Genomic DNA, 21,053 nt, shown 5'->3' with positions numbered 1-21,053 from the left:
AACCCTCCATGGTTCCTATCCCACTTAGGGTAAAAGCTGTAGTCTTTACTGTGCCTCACGATGCCCTAAGTGACCCAGCTCTGGTTACATCCCAGACCGGCTCTCCTCTGTCTTTCCCCCCTCACTCACTATGCCCATCAGCCTCTTTGCTATTTCACTGAGATATTTTCCACCACAGGGCCTTTGCACTGGTTGTTCTCTCTTCCTGGAATGTTCTTCCCTCACATATTCCGATAGCTCCCTCCCACACCTCTTTCAGGTCTCTGTTCAAATGTTACCTCCTCAGCTACCTCCTCAGCGAGGTCTTCCCTGACCACCCTGTTTGACTTCAAAATTTTCTCTCCACTCCCTGCCTCCCTTCCCTGGTTTATTTTTCTCCTTAACACGTATCACCTTACTAAATATACTTATTTATTTTGTTTATTGTCCCCCTCATTGGAAGCCAGCACCCAGAGGGCAAATACTTTTTCCTGGACTCTTCCTTTTGTGGCCCCTAGAAAAGTACATGATAAGTGTTTAATAGAAATTTTGGAAAGAACGACTTTTCCATAAGAAGTTTCTCTCATGTATAGAGCTTTTGTTCCGTACCAGGTCCTGTGCCAACCTCATTACAGACGCTATTTCACTGCATCTCTTTCTCTCACTAACACGGAGCAAGAGAGGATGCTACGGCCCCGTTTTACAGATGGAACCCTGAGGCTGAGAAATCGGCCAGCCTCTAGCTAGTCTTTGCTGGTCACCGCCAGGCTATTTGATATGACCCCATAAACGTGAACCATGTGGCACCGGACTTCACACTATCAGCCACGGTCCTGTGGGGTTATTGTCATAGGTGCTTTTTATATATTTTTGCCCCCAAGGGTGAGCTGTCACCCAGCTCCTGAGTCAGACCCTTACGTCTGGAAGGTGATGGGGGTGTTTTGTCTTGAAAATGAGTCATCTGGGGGTGGGGCATCGGGCACAGGCCCAGGGCTCTAAAATGAGTCATCTCTTCACAGACCAGTGAAAAATCATAGCAGGATCCCCCTAACAAATCATATAGGCTGGGAAGATGAAGTCCAGAAAGAGGGCTCACATAGCACAGGCACAGAGACAGGGAGGTCTGATTCCCGACAAGAGGGGTTAGAGAGTGGGAGGGGAGGGTTCTGTGAGGGAAGAGTCACATCGCTCCTTCTCCCAGCCGTGGGAGAGATGCCCCAGCCAGCTGCTTCTATTCCAGACTGTGAGGAGGGGTGAGTCAGCCTGTTGGGGGGGGTGGGGGGCAGGCTTTAAGCCTGCCTGTATCCCCATCCCCACCCCCCAACACACACCCAGATGGACTGGAAGCTGGTTTTCTGGGATGCCAGGGCTCCTGACTCAGCACTGGGAATCTTGGCTGAGTGTGTTCTGGGAAATGTCAGGCCTACAGGAAACAGAGGGCCCCCACTCACACCATCCCGCAGGTGGGCGGGGAGTGGAGAGAGCAGGGTGTATGAGAGAACAGGGGCCCAGTGTGCAAGGGGCTGAGCGTGAGGGGGTTTATGTACACAGGCGAGTTGAGACTATGAGAGAGACAGTTGGCAAGCAAGGCATGGGGTTTATCTGTGCAAGGGAAGAGGCTGGGTGCCAGGTTGTGGGTGTTTGAAGCAGAGGCAAAGTGGAGGGGCTCCCAGGGCAAGGGAAATGTTTGCTGGGAGGACGTGTTCAAAGGAGACATCCAGCCTGCTAGGGGCAAAAATAAGAAGGGACATTGGCAAGACGTTCGTGCAGAGCAGAGATGCGGAGTTTGTAAAGGATGTTTGCAAGAAAGACGGTGTGGGGAAGAGAAAGGTATGCCAAGCACACAGCACTCAGGTGAGCGGAAGAGCACGAAATGGCACGTGCGCCTTCCTGCGGTACAGCGACAATCCCCAGCAGGCCCCAACGCCCACCCTTAGGCCCCGCCCCTCACGCACAGCGGGGTGTGCTACGTGCCAGTCAGTGAGTTGCTGCTCCTCCATTGGCTAGCTGGCCGGAGTGGGCGGGCGTGCGGAGATTCCCGGAAGCGCAAGAGGCCCCGGCGCGTAGTGGACCCGGATCCAAGGAACAGTGGGTGCTTAGCAACGGGGGGAGGTGCCCAGTAATGGACGGGGGTGGGGGGCAGGAATTGTGAGTGCCTAGCAACAGAGAGGAAGGCGGTGCCTAGCAAGAGGGGGGCCAGAGGAGTGGAGAGGTAGCCCTGGAGGGTCTGTGGGTGTCTAGCAACCGGGGAGGACCCTAGCAACGGCGGGGAGTGGGACAGGGCGAAAGTGGGTTTTCGGAGGTGCGCAGGAAGAGCTATGGGTTCCTAGCAACCAGAGTGGGAACCAGGAGAAATTCGGGGAATTATTGACAGGAGAGGAAATCTTTGGTGGGTGGGACTATTAGGGTGGACACAGAGGAATGTGAGGGCTTGGCAAAGACAAGGCAAAGCAAGGAGGGCAGTGCCAACTCCTACCCGAATAATCCCTCCTGTTCTCCCCCAGGCGATGTGGCTGGAGGTGGGGGGCTTACTGCGGGGGACTTGTGGACAACTGGGCCGGACTGTTGGTCTGCCTTGTGGGGCCCTGGGGCCTGGGCCCCACTGGTGGGTAAGAGACTGGGGGCGGGGGGGGGGGGGGGCGTGCTCCTAGGCGGAAGAGGCTGAGGGAGGCCCTAGGGGGTAAAATAACAGGGAGGGGTCCAAAAGGGCCAGGATCCCGTGTCCTCCACTCCTTACCAATATCCACTTTTCTTGCAGGGGCCATGTGGGGGTTCTTGGACCCAAATGTTCCATAAGGGTGGGCCTAGCAGAGGCCTGGGTGAGGAGGACATTCGCAGGGCACGGGAGACTCGGATCAGGAAGACACCCCGGCCCCAGGTATCATTGTCTCCCACCTACCCAGCAACACCCCTTGAAGGCAACTGGCCTCCCAAGCTTGGGGAAGGGTATGGCGGCAGGTTGGTTGGACTCCCTGGGCACCTTCCCACCCTCAGACTTTCTCCCCATTTCCCAGCTGAGCGACCGCTCTCGAGAACGCAAGGTGCCCGCTTCCCGCATCAGCCGCTTGGCCAACTTTGGGGGTAGGTGTGACTGTGGGAAATTGTGACCTAGAACAGAGGAGGCCACATTTATAGAATGAAGTAAGGGAGAGGGTGAATCAGAGACAGGAAGAGGAGTAAGAGATGGAAAGAGAAGGAAGGCAAACGCTTGCAAAACTAAGAGAAATAGAAAGGAAGGTAACATTTATTGAGAGCTTGAATGTGCAAGGCCCCATGTGCACTCGATCTCGGCACAGAAGTGATGAGTGTTAGTTTCCATTCTGTAGATAAGGAAATGGAGGCTAAGGGAAGAGAAGTGACTTGACCCTATGTTATACAGCAGGATTGTTCAAACTTCAGGTCACGATCTGCATGAAATAATTCAATGGATTGCAGCCAGCATCCAAAAGAATAGAATGGAATATGTGGGTGCACATGTAAAGGAAATTTTCGTTTCATGAAACATTACATATATTGTATATATAACATACATTTATATTATATTACATATGTATCATATGTTTATATACATACCATATATATGTATGTATGTATACATACACACTGTTATAATGCAGGTGTCTTCTTTAGTATGGATGATGGTTCAAGTTTTAAAGATACTGATTCACAGTCTAAAGAGGGAGTCAAATGCACTGGTTAGAGCTTTGATTCCAGGCTCAAGGTTCAAGGGGTTGATTCTGCTACATCCTCGCTTTGTGACTCTGGACGGGTTACTTCACTTCTCTGAGACTCAATTTCCTTTTCTGTAAAATGGAAGTTTTTCTGTGAAACTTATCTCACGCAGGTGTGAGGACAAGATGAGGCAATGCATAGAAGGTGCTAGGAATGGTTCCTGGCAGGTAGCAAGTGCTCAGAAAATGCCAGTTCAATTATTTACAGAAATGGGGATAGTGCAAGAGGCAGATAGACTCAAGATGCCTTTAGGGACAAGGAGACAGAGGAGGCAGAGGAAATCAAAGGCTGAGAGATAACATCAAAAGAAGGGACAGAGACAAAGAGGCCAAAACAAATGTACCATGTGGAGGTACATGTGGAGGGGGAGAGATGGAGAAAAACCAACTTAGACAAGGAGAGGCACGAAGAAGATGAAGTGTGGACAGAGAAACGGGAGTCATAGGAAGACAGAGAGACTCAGGGGGATCTTTTGGGGGCCTTCTTACTCTTGGCTGCACACTAGAATCATCTAGGATGCTTAAAAAATATATATGAGGGCACCTGCGTGGCTCAGTCAGTTAGGCGTCAGCTCAGGTGTTCAGCTCAGGTCACGATCGCATGGTTTGTGAGTTTGAGCCCCACGTCAGGCTCTGAGCTGACAGCTGGGAACCTGGAGCCTGCTTTGGATTCTCTGTCTCCCTCTTTTTGCCCCTCCTCCACTTGCACTCTGTCTCTCTGCCTCTCTCAAAAATAAATAAAGCATTTTTAAACTATATATGTGTGTGTATACACACACACACACACACACACACACACACACACATACATGAATTCCAAGGATCATCTCAGGCCATGATAATGGGCATTGTATTTGCCAAAGCTCCTCACGTGACTGAGATGTGCAGCCAGGGGTGAGAACTGCTGACCCCGTAGATAGACTTGGAGAGAGGGGTAGGGAAAGAGGCAGCTGTACCTTGAAGGGAACCCCAGGCAGGGAAAGAGTGGGTAAGAGACTGAGTTGGGGACAAAGACAGACAAAGAGTTGCCAACAGAAATCTGGGAGACAGCTTGCTTAGGGAGAGGCTGAGCACAGACGGGGTCGGGGGAGAAGCCCAGGGCAAGCAGGTACCCAGCCTTCTCTCTTACTCCCCAGGACTGGCTGTCGGCCTGGGATTGGGAGTGCTGGCTGAGGTGGCCAAGAAGTCCCTGCCAGGAGGACATCTACCATCAGGTGAGTGAGCCAACTGCCTGGTTCAGACCTTGACCTTGTTGTGTGACCTGGCACAAGTGGCTTCACCTCTCTGAGCCCCAGTTTCCTCCTCTGGACAATGGATGATGTCAGTGATGATGATGTACCCACCTCTTCGGGTCATTGTGAAGACGCTTTCAGGGTCATGATGGGGAGAAGTATATCATGTGAGAAAAATAGGAGTATCAGGGGGCCTGTGGTCAACAGAGATAGAAAGAGAGGTGTTGAAATTAGCACTGGTGGCTAAGATTCCACCAACAAATCAATGTCTGGAAACAAAAATGGGGGTAGATATTCTGGATTAAAAAGGGACTAAGGCCACAAGAACTGACAAATGAAATGTGTGACCCATAATTGCATGTCAGTTTGAGAAAAGTTACTATCAAAGACTTTTGGGGACAAATGGGAAAATCTGAATAGGGGTGTTAGAGATATTAGAGAATTAGTGTTCATTTTCTTAGGTGTGATTATGACACTGTGATTGTGTAGGGGAATATCCTTACTTTTAGCACAGGTTGAGTGCAGCTACATGTAAATGGTCTGCAAAAACTGACGGTGAGTGTTTGGGCACACACACACACACACACACACACACACAGATAAGTTATGCAGGTGAGGCAGAACGTGAAAAGTTTGAATTGGGTGTGCAGGTGTCCATTATACTGTGTGTGCAACTTTTCTGTTCGTTTGGATTTTTTTCAAAATAAAAAGTCGTGTATAAGTGGAGGATTAGGGTTTAGGTAAGGCCATACTGAGTCTACACGCTGTTCTGCCACTTCTGTGCTGTGTGACCCAGGGCCAGGCACTGTACCTCTCTGAATGTCTTGCTTCCTCACCTTGAAAATTAAGGCATTGGTAGTTGTCTGGTTTTTTTTTTTTCCTTAATGTGTATTTTTCATTTGTGAGAGAGAGGGGTGGGGGGGGGAGAGAAAGAGAGAGAGCATGCAAGAGTAGAGAAGGGGCAGAGAGAGAGAGAGGGAGTCAGAGAATCCAAAGCAGGCTCCAGGCTCTAAGCTGTCAGCACAGAGCCTGATGCAGGGCTTGAACCCATGAACCATAAGATCATGACCTGAGCTGAGGTTGGACGCTTAACTGACTGAGCCACCCAGGCGCCCCAAGGCATTGGTAGTTCTTACTTCCTGGGCTGATTGTGGGGACTGAGCCAGAGAATCCACAGACACACTTGGAATTCTGCCTGGCACAGGGCAAGCCCTAGCTAGGGAAAGAGCTCAGTACATTTTTTATCAAATAAATAAAAGCTTAATATATGCTTTATTGGGGTGCCTGGGTGGCTCAGTTGGTTGAGCGTCTGGCTTCAGCTTAAGCTATGATCTCACAGCTTGTGAGTTCGAGCCCTGCCTCGGGCTTTGTGCTGACAGCTCAGAGCCCGGAGCCTGCTTCGGATTCTGTGTCTCCCTGTCTCTCTGCCCCTCCCCTGCTCACGGTCTGTCTCTCTCTCCTTCAAAATAAATAAACATTAATTTTAAAAAATGAATAAATAAATGCTTTATTGAGTAATCGTATAATTTATATGTGGAGCTGTGCACGTATCCTAAGCGCGAAGCTTGGTTCATTTTCACAAAGTGGATACATCTGCTTCCGCAGAGCAAGAAACCCTAAGGCAGCAGTTCTCAAACTTTTTGGTCTCAGGAGTCTGCACACCCTTACAGTTTAGGAATAGATAAACAAAATGTGTTATATTCATACAATGGGATATGATTCGACTGTGAAAAGGAATGAAGTACTGATCCATGCTACGATGTGAATGAATCTTAAAACTATCTTAAGTGAAAGAAGCCAGACACAACAGATCACATATTGTGTGAGCCCATCCATATGAAATGTACAGAATAAGTAAATCCATAGAGACAGCAAATTGATGGTTTCCAGGGGCTCAGAGGGAGGCAGTTGGGAGAAATGCGGGGGGCGGGGGGACTGCTAATAGGTATGGGGTTTCTCTTTGGAGTGTGAAAATGTTCCAAAATTGCTTGTGGTAATAGTTGTACAGCCCTGAATATACTAGAAGCCATTGAACTGTATACCTTAAAGAAGCGAATTGCACGGTTGGTGAATTATATCTCAATCTGTTAAAAAATAGAATGAGGACCCCAAAGACCCTTTTATGGATTATATTTTTGCGTTGTATTTATGGGTATTTACTGCATTAGAGATTAAAACAGAACATTTTAAAACACAAGAATACACACACACATTCCATCAGCTGTCAGAACAATGGCATCCGGGCTCCTGGGTGGCTCAGCAAATTAAGCGTCCAACTCTTGATTTCAGCTCAGGTCATGATCTCACAGTCGTGAGATTGAGCCCCGCGTCAGGCTCCACACGCGTCAGGCTCCACACTATGTGTGGAGCCTCCTTGAGATTCTCTCTCTCTCTCCCTCTGCCCCTCTCTCCTGCTTGTGCTCTCTCTCTCTCAAAAAAAAAAAAATGGCATCGGGGCGCCTGGGTGGCTCAGTCATGATCCAGCTCAGGTCATGATCTCACAGTCCGTGAGTTCAAGCCCTGCATCGGGCTCTGGGCTGACAACTCAGAGCCTGGAGCCTGTTTCAGATTCTGTGTCTCCCTCTTTCTCTGACCCTCCCCTGTTCATGCTGTCTCTCTCTCTGTCTCAAAAATAAATAAATGTTAAAAAAAAAATTACAAAAAAAAATGGCATCATCACCGGTCATGGAGGTTCTGGAAAACTCCACCGAACACTTATGGGAGAATGAGAATAAAAAGGGGCAAATAACATTAATATTATTATGAAAGTAGTTTTGATCTCACAGAGCCTCCTTGAAGCGTCTCAGGGGCCCTCAGGATTCCTAGAACCACACTTTGAGAATCACTTCCTCTCATTCTCTGGAAGCTCCTATCTGCCTGCTCTTGGCCACTTCTCCTTCCAGGGGAAACCACCCTCTTGGCTTCTGACCCCCAAGATTAGTTTTGACTGTTTTTGCTCTTTAGACCAACGGAATCGGACAATGTATTCTCACATGTGTCTGGCCGCTTTGGCTCAACGTTCTGTTGGAGGGATGCCTCTGTGTCACTGTGAGTTGACGCAGGCTGTTCATTCAATGCTGTAGGAGTCACTTTGTGACTGTTTCCAACATGCCTTTGCTCATGCAATGGACTGTCGCTTGGGTTGTTTCCGGTGGGGGACTGTTCTGAGGAGTGCTCTTTGGGAACCTTCTAGGACTCTCTGGACGCACACATGCATTTGTCTTGGGTACGTACCCAGGAGAGAAGTTACACCAGGTATAGGTGTATGCTCTACTGGAAACTTCCCAGAGGGCCCGTGCCACGACACTCATCAGCAGTGTGGGTGTTTAGGCTGCTCCTCGTCCCTGCCAGCACTTGGCATTGCCTTTTTCATTTTAGCCATTCTGGGGATTATGCGGTAGTGCTACAATGATTATTTTTGTGCTTGTGACACAAATGATTATTCTCTGCCCCACAGAGAGCGGCACCCGGCCAGGCTCCAGTCCCTTCCTGTCAGAGGCCAATGCCGAGCGGATCGTGCAGACCTTGTGTACAGTTCGGGGGGCCGCCCTCAAGGTTGGCCAAATGCTCAGCATCCAGGGTACAGCGTGAGCCTCAACTCCTGACCCTTGACCTCACGTCTCCCCCACCCCCACACACCAACAAGCACCAACTTCAGCTACTCCCACGGGGGCCCCTCCCTCGCCTCCTCCCTCACCGCTTCCCCTTGTCCCCCTGTCTCCCAAGACAACAGCTTCATCAGCCCCCAGCTTCAGCGCATCTTCGAGCGGGTCCGCCAGAGCGCCGACTTCATGCCCCGCTGGCAGATGCTGGTGAGTGCCCGGTCGGGGAGGGCTGGTGAGGGAGGCATGCTCCACCCGCCTGACCCTCCTGGCTTCATGGCGCTACTCCCTGACTGACTCTGAGCCTCAGTTTCTCTGTCTGTAAAATGGGGACCACTAAAACACGTCTCAGAGGATCGCTGAGGTGACTAAATGAGAGAGTGGTGCAGGGCGCTTGGTCCAGTCCCTGGCAGGCTCAGGGCTCTGTCACGGCTCCTAAAGAGGCAGGGATGTGCCGTGGTTGGGGGCCAGACTTTGTGAGTTCAGATCCTGGCTCTGCCATGTACCGCCTGTGTGATCCCAGACATGTGGCCTGACCTCTCTGTGCCTCAGTTACCTCATCTGTGAAATGGCGGTGGTGATGGCAACACCCACATCATAGGGTTACATAAATCAGTATAGGTAAAGCACTTAGAAAGGGCCCCTGGCACACGGTAAGTGACATGCCAGTTCTAACTGTTATTAGTACTGGTTTTTTAATTAAAGGAGATCATGTCTGTAAATAGGTTGGCACAGTGCCTGGCACTGAGTAAGTGCCCAAGACACGAGCTGTTCTTCTAAAAACTGGCTAAGGGTGTGGAATCTGGATCCAGCTGCCTCCCTTCCTTCTGATCTCTGTTCTGCTCACTCACCACGTGACCCTGGGTATTACTGCCCCTCTCCGAGCCACTCTTGATAGGACCCGGCTCACGGGAAGCCCTCTGTAAATTTTAGCTCTTTTTTTTTTTCTCTTTAAGTTTATTTATTATTATTTTCATTTTTTTAATTAAAAAAATTTTTTTAATGTTTATTTATTGTTGAGAGAGAGAGACAGAGCATGCGTAGGGGAAGGGCAGAGAGAGAGGGAGACACAGAATCCAAAGCAGACTCCAGGCTCGGAGCTGTCCGTAGACACAGGGCTCGAACTCATGAACTGCAAGATCCGAAGTAGGATGCTCAGCCAACTAAGCCACCCAGGTGCCCCTTTGAGGTTTTATTTATTTTTGAGAGAGAGACAGAGCATGAGTGGGAGAGGGGCAGAGAGAGGGAGACACAGAATTGAGCTGTCAGCACAGAGCCTGATGTAGAGCTCGAACCCATGAATTGCAGGATCACGGCCTGAGCCGAAGTTGGCCGCTTACCGACTGAGCCACCCAGGCGCCCCTATTTATTTATTTTTGAGAGGGAGAGAGAGAGAGAGAGAGAGAGAGAGAGAGAGAGAGAGAGAGAGAAGAGAGCACAAGCTGGGGAGGGGTAGAGAGAGAGAGAGGATCCCAAGCAGGCTCCGCACTGACAGCCTCCTATGCAGGGCTCAAACTCACAAACCGTGAGATCCTGATCTGAGCCGAAACCAAGAGTCAGATGCTTAACCGTCTGAGCCACCCAGGTGCCCCTTAGTTCTTCGTCACGTTATGTTTTTCTTTTATCTTTGAGAGAGACAGAGTACGAGCAGGAGAAGGGCAGAGAGAGAGGAAGACACAGAATCTGAAGCAGGCTCCAGGCTCTGAGCTGTCGGCACGCAGCCCAACATGGGGCTCGAACTCACAAGCCATGAGATCATGACCTGAGCCGAAGTCCGACACTCAACCGACTGAGCCATCCAGGCGCCCCTTCTTCTTTATCACATTAACCTTGAGTTGATGATACAATATAGGAGTATAATGAAGGATTATTATCAGTCTTGGCTTTACCTAATAGCAATCCCCACAATAGCCCACATGGCCTCAGGAGTACAGGTTCAGGCCGGGTCTCTCGGTCTGCCAGCACCTGGCTTGTCACCTTTGCCAAAAGACTTAGCCTCGGTTTCCTCATCTGTAAAGTTGGGTAGTAGCCAGGAGCTTAGCCCAGAGGCCAGCATGGGGTGAACGGGATCATTAACACATACAGCGCTCAGCACAGAGTGAACTCCATTGCCCACAACAGTGATGATGGTTGTTTCTTTTGGCCACTGTCCCCAGAGAGTTCTCGAAGAGGAGTTGGGCAGGGACTGGCAGGCCAAGGTGGCCTCTTTGGAGGAGGTGCCCTTTGCTGCTGCCTCTATCGGGCAGGTGCACCAGGGCATGCTGAGGGACGGGACAGAGGTGGCCGTGAAGATCCAGGTGAGGAGAGAGGCAGGGCAGGGGTGGGCACCCCGCTGTCCCGGAGGAGTGACCCCCGCTCTCCGTCCCTCCCTGCTCCTGCTCACAGTACCCAGGCGTTGCCCAGAGCATCCAGAGTGACATCCAGAACCTGCTGGCAGTGCTGAAGATGAGCGTGGCCCTGCCCGAGGGTGAGGCGGCACTCCAGCCCTGGCTGCGGCGGGGACACCCTGAAGGGAGAGAGTGGGGCTCGGGGCAGGGTGTGAGTGTGGGCGAATGTGTAAGTCCACGCGTTTGAGACAGAAGGGACACCAAGGCAGGGAGAGCCCAGAGAACCTGAGTGTGTGAGAAAAAGACGAACTTAGAGATTCTGACACAACCAGAGACAGAAGCCCATGCTGAAAGTCAGAAACAGACACACAGGGTGCCCAGAGAGGGACTGGAGGTCTGGAAAAGAGGCACAGAAGCAGGAAGGGAGTGTAAGCAGGACCTCTTGCGCGCATGCGTGTCTGTGTGTGTGTGTGTGTGTGTGTGTGTGTGTGGAGAGAAAGAGAGAGAGTCCTGGACACAAGATTTCGAGGCCGTGAGAACGGTGTGAGAGGCTATGAAAAAGAGAGGGTAGGTGCTGAGTGTGACCATAGAAGAGATGCCTGGGGACTGGTACACAAGCCTGTGGGAGAGGCCCCAGGAGAGACTTCAGAAGAGGCCCGTGTGAGGGCCGGACGGCAGGTGTGTGGACAGACGACGTGGTAAAAGGCACGGAGCAGAAGGTATGAGGGGCTTCGAGAGACAAACGGACAGCGAGAGAAAACGTCCCTGAGTGGAAGCCTGGGGGTGGCTGTCATGGCGGGGGCAGGCCGTGGCCTGCCCTGGCTGACACGGCTGCCCCCTCAGGCCTGTTTGCTGAGCAAAGCCTGCAGGCCTTGCAGCAGGAGCTGGCCTGGGAGTGTGACTACCGCCGTGAGGCGGCGTGTGCCCAGAACTTCAGGTGAGCTGAGTCCCCTGCGTCCCTGCCGCCCCCCACCCCTCCCCCAGCCCCGGGACCCCTTGCTTCCCTCCCAGGAGGAGAGGGAAATGGATATCCCCACCCCCCAGCCGCTGGCAGCTGGAACCCTGGGGTGGGACCTGCAAACTCTTTATTCTCTTCATTTGCTCATCCATCTCTCCCTCACCCCTGCCTTGATTTACCCCCTGGGTCCTCTGGGAGCTTGGGCACGCCACTTCCTCTCTCTGTCGCTTTTCTCATCTGTCGAATGGGACACATAACCACATGGAGTCAGGAGGAAGAAGGACTTGTCGACAGGCACTTAGTCATGCCGCGAGATACCGTCATTCCGCTGGACAAAGAATAAGCAGTCTGACAGTGATGCGAGTGAGAGAGGACAGGGCTCCAGGCCAACCCTTACATACCGTGGGCAGGGAGAGAAATTGAGATAAGCATTCAGTTTGGCATCATCAAGGCTCAATATTCCCATACAACCCCATAATTGCCCTCCTTGCTAAATAAATGCTCCAGGGCCCCTTGGGCTTGTATATACCATCAGCCTTTTCCAGAATGCTCAGAGCAGCAATAGCCCCAAAGTGGACACAACCCAACTACCAAGTTCATCTAGCAGGGTAGATAAATAAATGAAGGCATAATCCATCAGCGGAATATCATACAGCAGCGAAAATCAATGAACCAGCTACAGGGAACCATGTGGTGGTATCTTAGAAGCATCGTGATGTGCAGCAGTTAAAATACATCCGGTGAGACCCTCCACAGCATGGCCCACGGGTTTATTGAGCCAAGGTCTGTAGATACGGAGCAAGAGAAGGGACAGTAGAAGACAGTGACTAGGGGCATGGGCCCTGGACTCGGATGTGGGATTCAGTCCCAGGTCAGCCCTTAGCAGCCTGGGTGGCTGAAATCTGCATGCTTGGGACAGCATCCTCCTCATAGGGGAGTGAAGGAAAAAGGGGATTGTGCTTTAATCAGCCCAGCAGGAGTGGCTCAAATACCGAATATTTTATAACAGGGACAAAAATACAAGCGTCAAAGCGGGGCCTTGAAGAGGACAGGATGAAGTGGGCTGGGCGAGAGCACTCGTCTGTGAGATCTGGAAGCCCCCTTCTCAGTACCCTTAGAATAAAACCCACATCGTTCCCCTGGCCTTCACGACCTCCTTGCCCCCCTGCACCACTCCCCGCCCAGCCCTCCCACTGGTCCCAACCACGAGTCTTGCTCATAATCTTTGCCTCCCAAATCTTACGTTGACACACTTACCTCAGTCGATTATCGGCCTGTTTGTATATTTGTTAGAGTCTCTGGTGTCCAAGGGGCAGGCCCAGAGCTCACCCACCCCTCTGGCACTCAGCCTCGTCCAGCACAGGGACAGATACCAAGAAGGAGTCAGAGTATTAACCAGCACTCAGAGTAATGACCCCAAGGACTTGCCGATGAGTATCACTATGGACTTGGAGATTTGTATATCGGCGACTTCTTTTTGGATGGATTAATTAATAAATTGATGAAGAAGTAATGCTCATCAAGCTTAGTGCATTGAACTCATCCTGGGGGCAACCAGAAGTCATAGAGGTGTTTTCGGTAGGGAAGCAGTAATGGGGCTCCAGCAGCATCCAGCTTAGGGGTAGACACAGAGTAGGCACTATGGAGATATTTGGTGAATGAGTGAACGAATGAAATATCTGAGTGAACGTCACCTTGTCCATCACTCAGGACAGACAGGCAAGAGGAGGGCAGGAGGGAAGGCAAGACATAAGCTGTTCATGGAGCACCTCTCGGAGGAAGAGGAGAAGGCCTCAAGCTGGGCCCCAGGGGCCTGAAGGATGAAGTCCCGTCCCTTCCCTTCCCTTCTGTCCCAGGCAGTTGTTGGCAGGTGACCCTTTCTTCCGAGTGCCAGCTGTGATTGAGGAGCTGTGCACAACGCGGGTGCTGGGCATGGAACTGGCTGGAGGGGTCCCCCTGGACCAGTGCCAGGGCTTAAGCCAGGACATCCGGAACCAGGTATGTGGTCTTGAGGGGACAGTAGGGAGGGCACTGCCCCAGGTCAGTGCTGGCAGGGCTGGCTAGACACGTAGTCCTCCCTCTCCGGTCAGAAAGAGCTTTACAGGGGCCGACTCTGTGATGTCTGTTACTCCTCCACACTCCAGATCTGCTTCCAGCTCCTGAGGCTGTGTCTGCGGGAGCTGTTTGAATTCCGATTCATGCAGACGGACCCCAACTGGGCCAACTTCCTGTACGATGCCTCCAGCCACCAGGTTGGTTCCCTAGGATGTGTATCAGGGTCCATGAGCTGCTGTAACACATAGTTCCCGATCATTTCAGTAGCTCAACACAATAGTAGTTATTACCCACATAACAGGCCGGAGTGGCCGTCCTCCGCACGGTGGTTCAGGGACCCAGGCACCTTCCCTTCTGTGATTGTGCCATGCCCTTAGGCCTTGCCATGCTCTCCTTCCAGTGAAAGGGGAAAGAGAAGCTAAGAGGGTAGCGCCCTGCCTAACTGCTTTGGCCAGACGTGGCCCATCATTCCCTATACCATTCCATTGATAAGAACTGGTCACACAGCCTGTCTGGGTGCAAGGGCTGCTGGGAAACGGAATCTCTGCGAGGCAGTGGTTGCCCAGTGGCACCGCTTACAGAAGGCTGTTCATCATCACTGCCGCGCTTGTCATTCACTTAGAACGCGCCAAGCGCCCACTGCCTCTTGACAGTGATGCCAAGACAACTCTGATCCTTGCCCTTCTCAGAGTTCCCAGAACGGCGGAGGGACCCGTGACCAGACAGTGATTGACTGAGTAGTCAGTACCACGATGGCGAAACGTGGGCCAGAGTGGCAGTGATGGGGAAGCACAGGGGGCTGGGGGAAGCCAGGGAAAGTGGAAGGCTTCTCAAAGGCAGTGCCATTCAGGCTGACACCAGAAGGATGAGAAGGGGAGGGCCACCTGAAGAGCAGCGAAGAGTGTTCCTAGCAGGGGACACAGGGTGGCCGAGGGTCTGGACTGAAAGACTTAGCGTGCCTGGCTGCCAGATGGCTTTCCAAAGTCGTCTGTACCCATTCTGTCCCCAGAGGGATCTTTCTAAAAACAAATCTGGCCAAGCTGTCCCTTCTGCAGCTCGCCAGCCGCCTCAAGATCAAGTCTGAGCCTTCTGCTGAGTGTGATGTGGCCCCACTGAGTCTCCAGCCTCAGTCCCCTGACACCTCCTCCCCCCCCAAGTGCACAGATACCCTGTATCCCTCCTAGGCTCAAACTGCTTGGAAGTATTTTTCTAACTGCAGGTAAGGGGGTGTGATAGGAGTCCTGACATCAGTTTACTGGGTCTCAACATCTTTTTTTATTTTTTTTTTTTGAGAGAGAGAGAGAGAGAGAGAGAGAGAGAGTGAAGAGAGAGAGAACAAGTGGGGGAGGGGCAGAGAGAGGGGGAAAGAGAAAATTGCAAGCAGGCTCCACGCCCAGTGTAGAGCCCAACATAGGGCTCGATCCTCCAACTGTGAGATCATGACCTGAGCTGAAATCAAGAATTGGATGCTGAGCCACCCAGGTGCCCCTAACAGCATTTTTTGTTTTAAAGCCACAGAGTAGAGAATATCAGTGTGTCGCAGATGGGAGGGATCCAGAGTATTTCGGGATGCTTTTGTTTGACCTTATATTTGTGTGTGCATGGGCACTGGTGTCCAATATAATCTGTATTTCTTACTGTGGGTTGTGATCAATAGTGTGAACCCTGCTGCCCTAAAGAAACTCTTACACATGTGTCCACGGGGCACTGTTTTTAATAGCCAAACCCAGAAGTAACCATGGTGTCCATCAGCCAGCTAAACGCCTTGTGATATATTCACACAACGAAGTCCTTACACAGTAGTGAAAAAAAATGAATGAGCTCGAGCTGCGCATAGCAACGGGGATACATTGCCAAACCATGCTGGGCACAAAGAATAAGCTGCAGGACACCTATCATAAATACCCTTTGTATGAAGTTTTCTTAAATGTTTATTTATTTATTTTGAGAGAAAGAGCGAGAAGGGGAGAGGCAGAGAGAGAGGGAGAGAGAATCCCAAGCAGGCTCTGCACTGACAGTGCAGAGCTGGACACAGGCCTCGAACTCACAAACTGTGAGATCATAACCTGAGCCAAAACCAAGAGCTGGACGCTTAACCGACTGAGCCACCCAGGTGCCCCCAGTAGGAAGGAAGTTTTAAAACACACAAAGCATTACTATTTATTGTTCACAGATGCCCGAATATGTAGAGAATATAGAAATTCACACATGGGAATTTCAGGAAATAATAATTTAGTAATAATAACTTTAGGAAAGTGGTGGCCCTGGAGGAGAGGATGGGGACAGGACAGGCTGGGGGCCGTGGGAGGTATTTAATATTTTAAACCGGGTGGTGGGATTTGTGGGTGTTCATTTCGCTTTTCTATGTATTTTATTCTTTAGATTTCTTTCTATGCCTAAAACCTGTTATTATAAAAATAAGTAGGATCAGAAATATAAAAGCCATGTCCCTTCAGGTTTTATGCAGGGGTGGATGGGAAGCGTGGGCCCAAAGCCAGGAACCCAGGGAGGCAGCCAGACCGGGACTCTTGAGAGGAGAGGCAGGGTGTGGGAATGGACCCGGGTGCCCCACCCTCCACCATGGACAGTGGGGGTGGGGGGTGGACTCCCAGCATCCCTTTTACCATCTCCCATTCCCAGGTGACCCTCCTGGACTTTGGTGCAAGCCGGGAATTTGGGGCTGAATTCACAGACCATTACATCGAGGTGAGTCCCCCCAACTCTGGGGTCTTTGAAGGGCCAAGCCTTAAGCCCACTACTGAGGTGGGGGGGAGAAGGAGCAGTATCATGTCTGGAGTTAAGGAATCAAAAGTAATAGTAACGGTTAACAAATACCAAGCCCTTAATATGATGTCAGGCACCGCTTTAGGTGCTGTACATGTGACACCTGATCATAGTGTGTGGGGGCAGGACCATTTTTAGTCTCACTTTACACAGGAAGTTACTGGAGCTCAAAGAAGTTAGGGATCCAGACTCAGGGAGCCTAGGTCCAGAGCCCGGGCTCCCAAACCCTGACCAGCCCCTTTCTAAGAGGCCCACAGTGGCCATCCTGCCACCTCCCCACACCCCAGGCTGTCCCAGGCCTTAGTGTTCAGCCTTACACTCAGATACCTCCCTGGCAGGCTGCTCATGGGGGCGGGAGGCACAGCTCTCCTCAGGAAGCGTTTCCTCACTTCTGCTGCCCGTCCTTCCCACCCACTTACTGGTGGCATCTCGTTGCCTCCAAGGCATCTCATTTATTTGTTGAGATTAGCCATTTGACCTGGGTCTTCTATTCATTTACTCATCAATCCAAATATTCTCTGATAATTCCCCCTGTGCCCAGCCCTCTTCTGGGCGCAGGGACAACAGCAACCAATCCAACCTACTGTCCACCTTCACAGAGCTCACAGACCAGGAGGGGAACAGACAGTAAGGACCCAGAGTGGTCAGGGCTGGAATGGGGAAGCACAGGAGACTGTAGGACCCCAGAGGGGGAGGCTGGGCCAGCCTAGGGGGTCAGGGAGAGCTTCCTGGAGGAGGAGGCCTCAGAGAAGAAACCTGAAGGATGAGGAGACCAGTCAGGAAGAGGCAAAGAGGGTATTCCAGACTGATAACATAAAAAGGCCAAGAGGAGAGAAGGGATATTCCCATTAGAGCAGCGCTTCTCAAACTTTAGTGTATATGAGAACCCCACAGCCCCCATGACCAGCATGATCCTATTAAATGCAAATTGTGGTCTGGAGTCAGACATAAGATGCTGCATTTCTAACACACTCCCAGGTGATGTCAAAGCTTACTGGTACAGGACCACACTTTCAAAAGGAAGTCCTAGAGGACCAAAAGGAAGTTCATTTCTGACTGGGCCAGCAGGTTAGGACAGAGTAGGAGCCAGCTCTGAGGCCAAATCACTCTGGGTCTGAAAAGCCATGCTTTGCAGCTTGAACTTTAATCCAGGTACCATGGGGACCCATGGAAGGGATTTGAGCAGGGAAGCACAGAGAATTAGAAAACTCCCTCAGAATAGCAGGTAGCCTGGGAGACTGGGGGCTGGGAGCCCAGGACAGGGAAGAAAGGACAAGACCCAGGGCTCTGGCTTGGGGACTAGAGGATGATGGGGCCACTGGTGACATAAGGACAGGAAGGAGGGGCTGGTAATCCCCTCCCCCCCCCCCCCACATACACACAGGCCCCTTGGGCCCTCTCTCAAGGCCACTGGAGGCACAAAGCTGAGGCCTCTCTCTGTGTAGTTGGGACATCTTGTGTGTCCCCCCGTTCTCCCCCAGGGCTATTGGCAAGGCTCTCCTCCAGTCTCTCCAGCCTTTTCCAGTTTAAAAAAGCCCTGTCACACCAGTCCCTGAGGACCACAGACCTGACAGATGGCCAGACAGGCTCGGGCAGGGGGGACTGAGACAGACTAGACTAGAACTGCCACATTTAATTCCGTATTCCCCTTCCTCCCGAGAAAGTGGTTCAGATTTCCACTCCTCGCCTTGCTATTCCCCCAGTCAGCCTTTGTCCTTTTCTGTGAAGTAGGGACCTTCACATGCACCTCTTAATAATGGTAGCTCATCATGGTTATGGCTCTTTCTACAGGCAGGCTCAGTGCTAAGCACCCCACAGATCCCACCTCCTTTGTCCCTGCAGCCACCCATGAGAAAGACACTTTAATCATCCCCACTTCACAGATGAGAAAGTGGAGGCCCCAGAGCAAAGCGACTTGCCCAGAGTCTCTCAGCCAGCAAGTAGCTGGGATGGAGCCCAAGCAGGCTGGCTCTGGATTCTGTCTGTCCGCGCCCTCAACGCCTGCTCTCCCCACGTGCACTCACGTCTGGCAAGGTGCCTAGCTCCACACACTAATTTGTCAAACAAAGGTTCACCAAGGACCTCCTGAATGCCAGACCTTGTGCCACATGGGACTAAGCACAACCGGGATCCCTGTTCTCTTGGGGCTCCAAGCCCCTGTAGGAGACAGACAACCAGGCAATGACAGAGATGGCCCCATGGCAACCTCACATGCAGGTCTGGGTCATGGTCACATCCTTGTCCAGTTGAGTGTGTGGACCCACAAATAGCACTTGACATTTACTTCCCTCTGGCTGTTTCACTGTGGTAATTTCCAGGCAGGCACTGTGTTCCAGGCCAGGTGGGTAGAACCCCTGACCACCCCCACCCCCAGGTTCTGGAACAGTCTTGAGGGAGATATAGATAGGGGCAAGGTGAGGAGGGAGCAGCTTCTAGGGGAGAGGGCTTAAGTAGACAAGAATGCAGGTGGGTACAGGGAGGGCCAGGCTTCTAGCTGGTTCATCTCCAGTTTTCAAGAGCCCTCCTTGAACTCCACTCCCTTGGCCTTTGACTTTCTGATGAACACCCATTTCCCAGGTGGTGATGGCAGCAGCCAATGGAGACAGAGACCGGGTCCTGCAGAAATCCCGGGACCTCAAATTCCTCACAGGCTTTGAAACCAAGGTTGGGAAACACTTGGGGGGCGGGGGTGGGTAGGGAGCTGCTTATCTATACTGTGGGGCTCTGGGGAGGAGTGGGGGAATGAGGGCTACTTGGCTACACAGAAACCCTGGGGAAATGGGCCCCATTTATCTATTCTAGAAGGAGGGAGTGGGGGACTGCTAGTGGGTACTGGGGGTGGGGAAATGGAGGCTGTTTCTCTGTTCTAGGGACTGAGGGCTACTTTTCTATTGGAGGGTCTGAGAGGAAGTAGAGAGCCATTTGGGGGAGGCCTAGAGGTTCTGGAAGGAGTGGCAGATACTTAACGCTCCTCAGGGAGTAGGGGGCTTGTGTTTATACTTGAGACTATGAGGGAGATGGGTTAAGTGGGGGGCTGTATGCCACACTGCGGGTCTCTTGCTCTCCCCGTCCATAGGCATTCTCGGATGCCCACGTGGAGGCAGTGATGATCCTGGGGGAGCCCTTCGCCACCCAGGGCCCCTACGACTTTGGGGCAGGTGACACTGCCCGCCGAGTGCAGGGTCTCATCCCTGTGCTGCTGCAGCACCGGCTGCGCCCACCGCCGGAGGAGACCTATGCCCTGCACCGCAAGCTGGCAGGGGCCTTCCTGGCCTGCGCCCGCCTCCGCGCCCACATCGCCTGCCGGGACCTCTTCCAGGACACCTACCACCGCTATTGGGCCAGTCGCCAGGCCTAGCCTCTGCCTGCAGCCTCCTGACCAGAAGGGACTTGGGGTCAGACCCTTTAGATGGCCTCCATCCTGTGATTCTGGCCCCAAAGCAGGCCATCCACTGCTGTGATGCCTCCCTTCCATTCCCCTGCAGGCCTGGGGACCACCCGGTCTGATTTCCCGGTTCTTGCCTAGCTCCCTTCCTGGGGGCTGGGGAAACCTCCAGTTAGGGAACTCCCAACTTCACACCCCCACATCCTGATCTTCCCACTCCCGTGTGGGCACCCAAGAACTCTACGCCAGGGATTAATTTATTTTTGCCAACGTTTAAGAGCCTTAGGCCCTCTGCATCCAGTCATGCAGATCCAGACTCATCTAGATGGGGAGCCCCACACCTCTGGGTCAGGTCTCTCACGGATCTGGCCAGTGAAAGGGGAGGAGCGGTGGCTGGTGGAGGCAGCCCTCACCTTTGCTGCCCTCACCCCTCCACCAGCTGCGTTCTCCCGGGCTCCATCCTTTCTGTGTGTTGGGGAGGGGGTAAGGGAGGGTGTTTGAAACTTCAGTCAGAATAAAAGTGGCTCTCCCCTTCCCGGCTCTTTTCTCTGCGCTGGGTGGCGGTGGGGGTGGGGAGGAGCTCTCAGCCAGCCTCCAGGTGCAGATGGCCAACCCCCTCCCATCCTCTGGTCTGAAAGCCCCAGCCCTGCCTGGGCCATCTGTTGCCGGGAACCTCCTTCTACCCATTCCCTCCCACTTGCCCGCCCCCCTCTCCCGCACGTGCTGACCACCTGCTCGAAAAGGCCATGGCAGCTGAGAAGGCCAGCCCCCCCCCCCCCCCCCCGCCCCGGCCACCTCCCAGGCCCCTCGCTCCCTCCCCTCGGCTCCCAGCAACCTCGCCTTTGCTAATGGGCCGTAATGCCCCTGCCAGCTGCTTTGCCAAACCCACAGGATTGAGTGGGAGCTGGGGTGCAGTGGCGGCCAGAACCGCGCCCAGGTCCCAGCCTCGCGCCCCCGCCCCCCAAAGCCGAAGGGCTCCCGCACCAGGATGCTGGGGTCT

The 21,053-nt window shown here is 52.5% G+C and overlaps 1 protein-coding gene across 3 annotated transcripts; it reads left to right on the top strand.

Annotated features, from left to right (window-relative positions):
• The first annotated feature begins 1,995 nt into the window (after nt 1-1,995).
• Nucleotides 1,996-20,587, top strand: COQ8B (coenzyme Q8B). 3 transcript variants are annotated; one of them, XR_015244876.1, is made up of 15 exons: nt 1,996-2,067; nt 2,484-2,588; nt 2,738-2,857; nt 2,994-3,060; nt 4,847-4,924; nt 8,400-8,522; nt 8,669-8,754; nt 10,701-10,841; nt 10,930-11,011; nt 11,715-11,808; nt 13,686-13,827; nt 13,974-14,081; nt 16,525-16,590; nt 18,460-18,702; nt 19,246-19,331. XR_015244876.1 is itself a non-coding variant. In XM_086689825.1 (15 exons), exons 2-15 carry the CDS (start codon nt 2,487-2,489, stop codon nt 20,024-20,026), a joined length of 1,578 nt encoding a protein of 525 aa, XP_086545951.1. In that variant the 5' UTR covers nt 1,996-2,067; nt 2,484-2,486; the 3' UTR covers nt 20,027-20,587. The 3 variants fall into 3 exon arrangements, 2 of the variants coding, with proteins under 2 accessions (XP_086545951.1, XP_086545952.1); XM_086689825.1 differs by lacking the exon at nt 18,460-18,702 and adding an exon at nt 19,745-20,587 and having other exon boundaries at nt 19,246-19,332; XM_086689826.1 differs by lacking the exons at nt 18,460-18,702; nt 19,246-19,331 and adding an exon at nt 14,940-15,103.
• The last annotated feature ends 466 nt before the right edge of the window (nt 20,588-21,053 follow it).

Source organism: Puma concolor, chromosome E2, assembly GCF_028749965.1.
Source record: "Puma concolor isolate L17-30 chromosome E2, mPumCon1.1.hap2, whole genome shotgun sequence".
Lineage (NCBI taxonomy): Eukaryota > Metazoa > Chordata > Mammalia > Carnivora > Felidae > Puma > Puma concolor.
The sequence above is the reverse complement of the archived record's forward strand: the minus strand, read 5'-3'. Positions and strand labels throughout refer to the sequence as shown.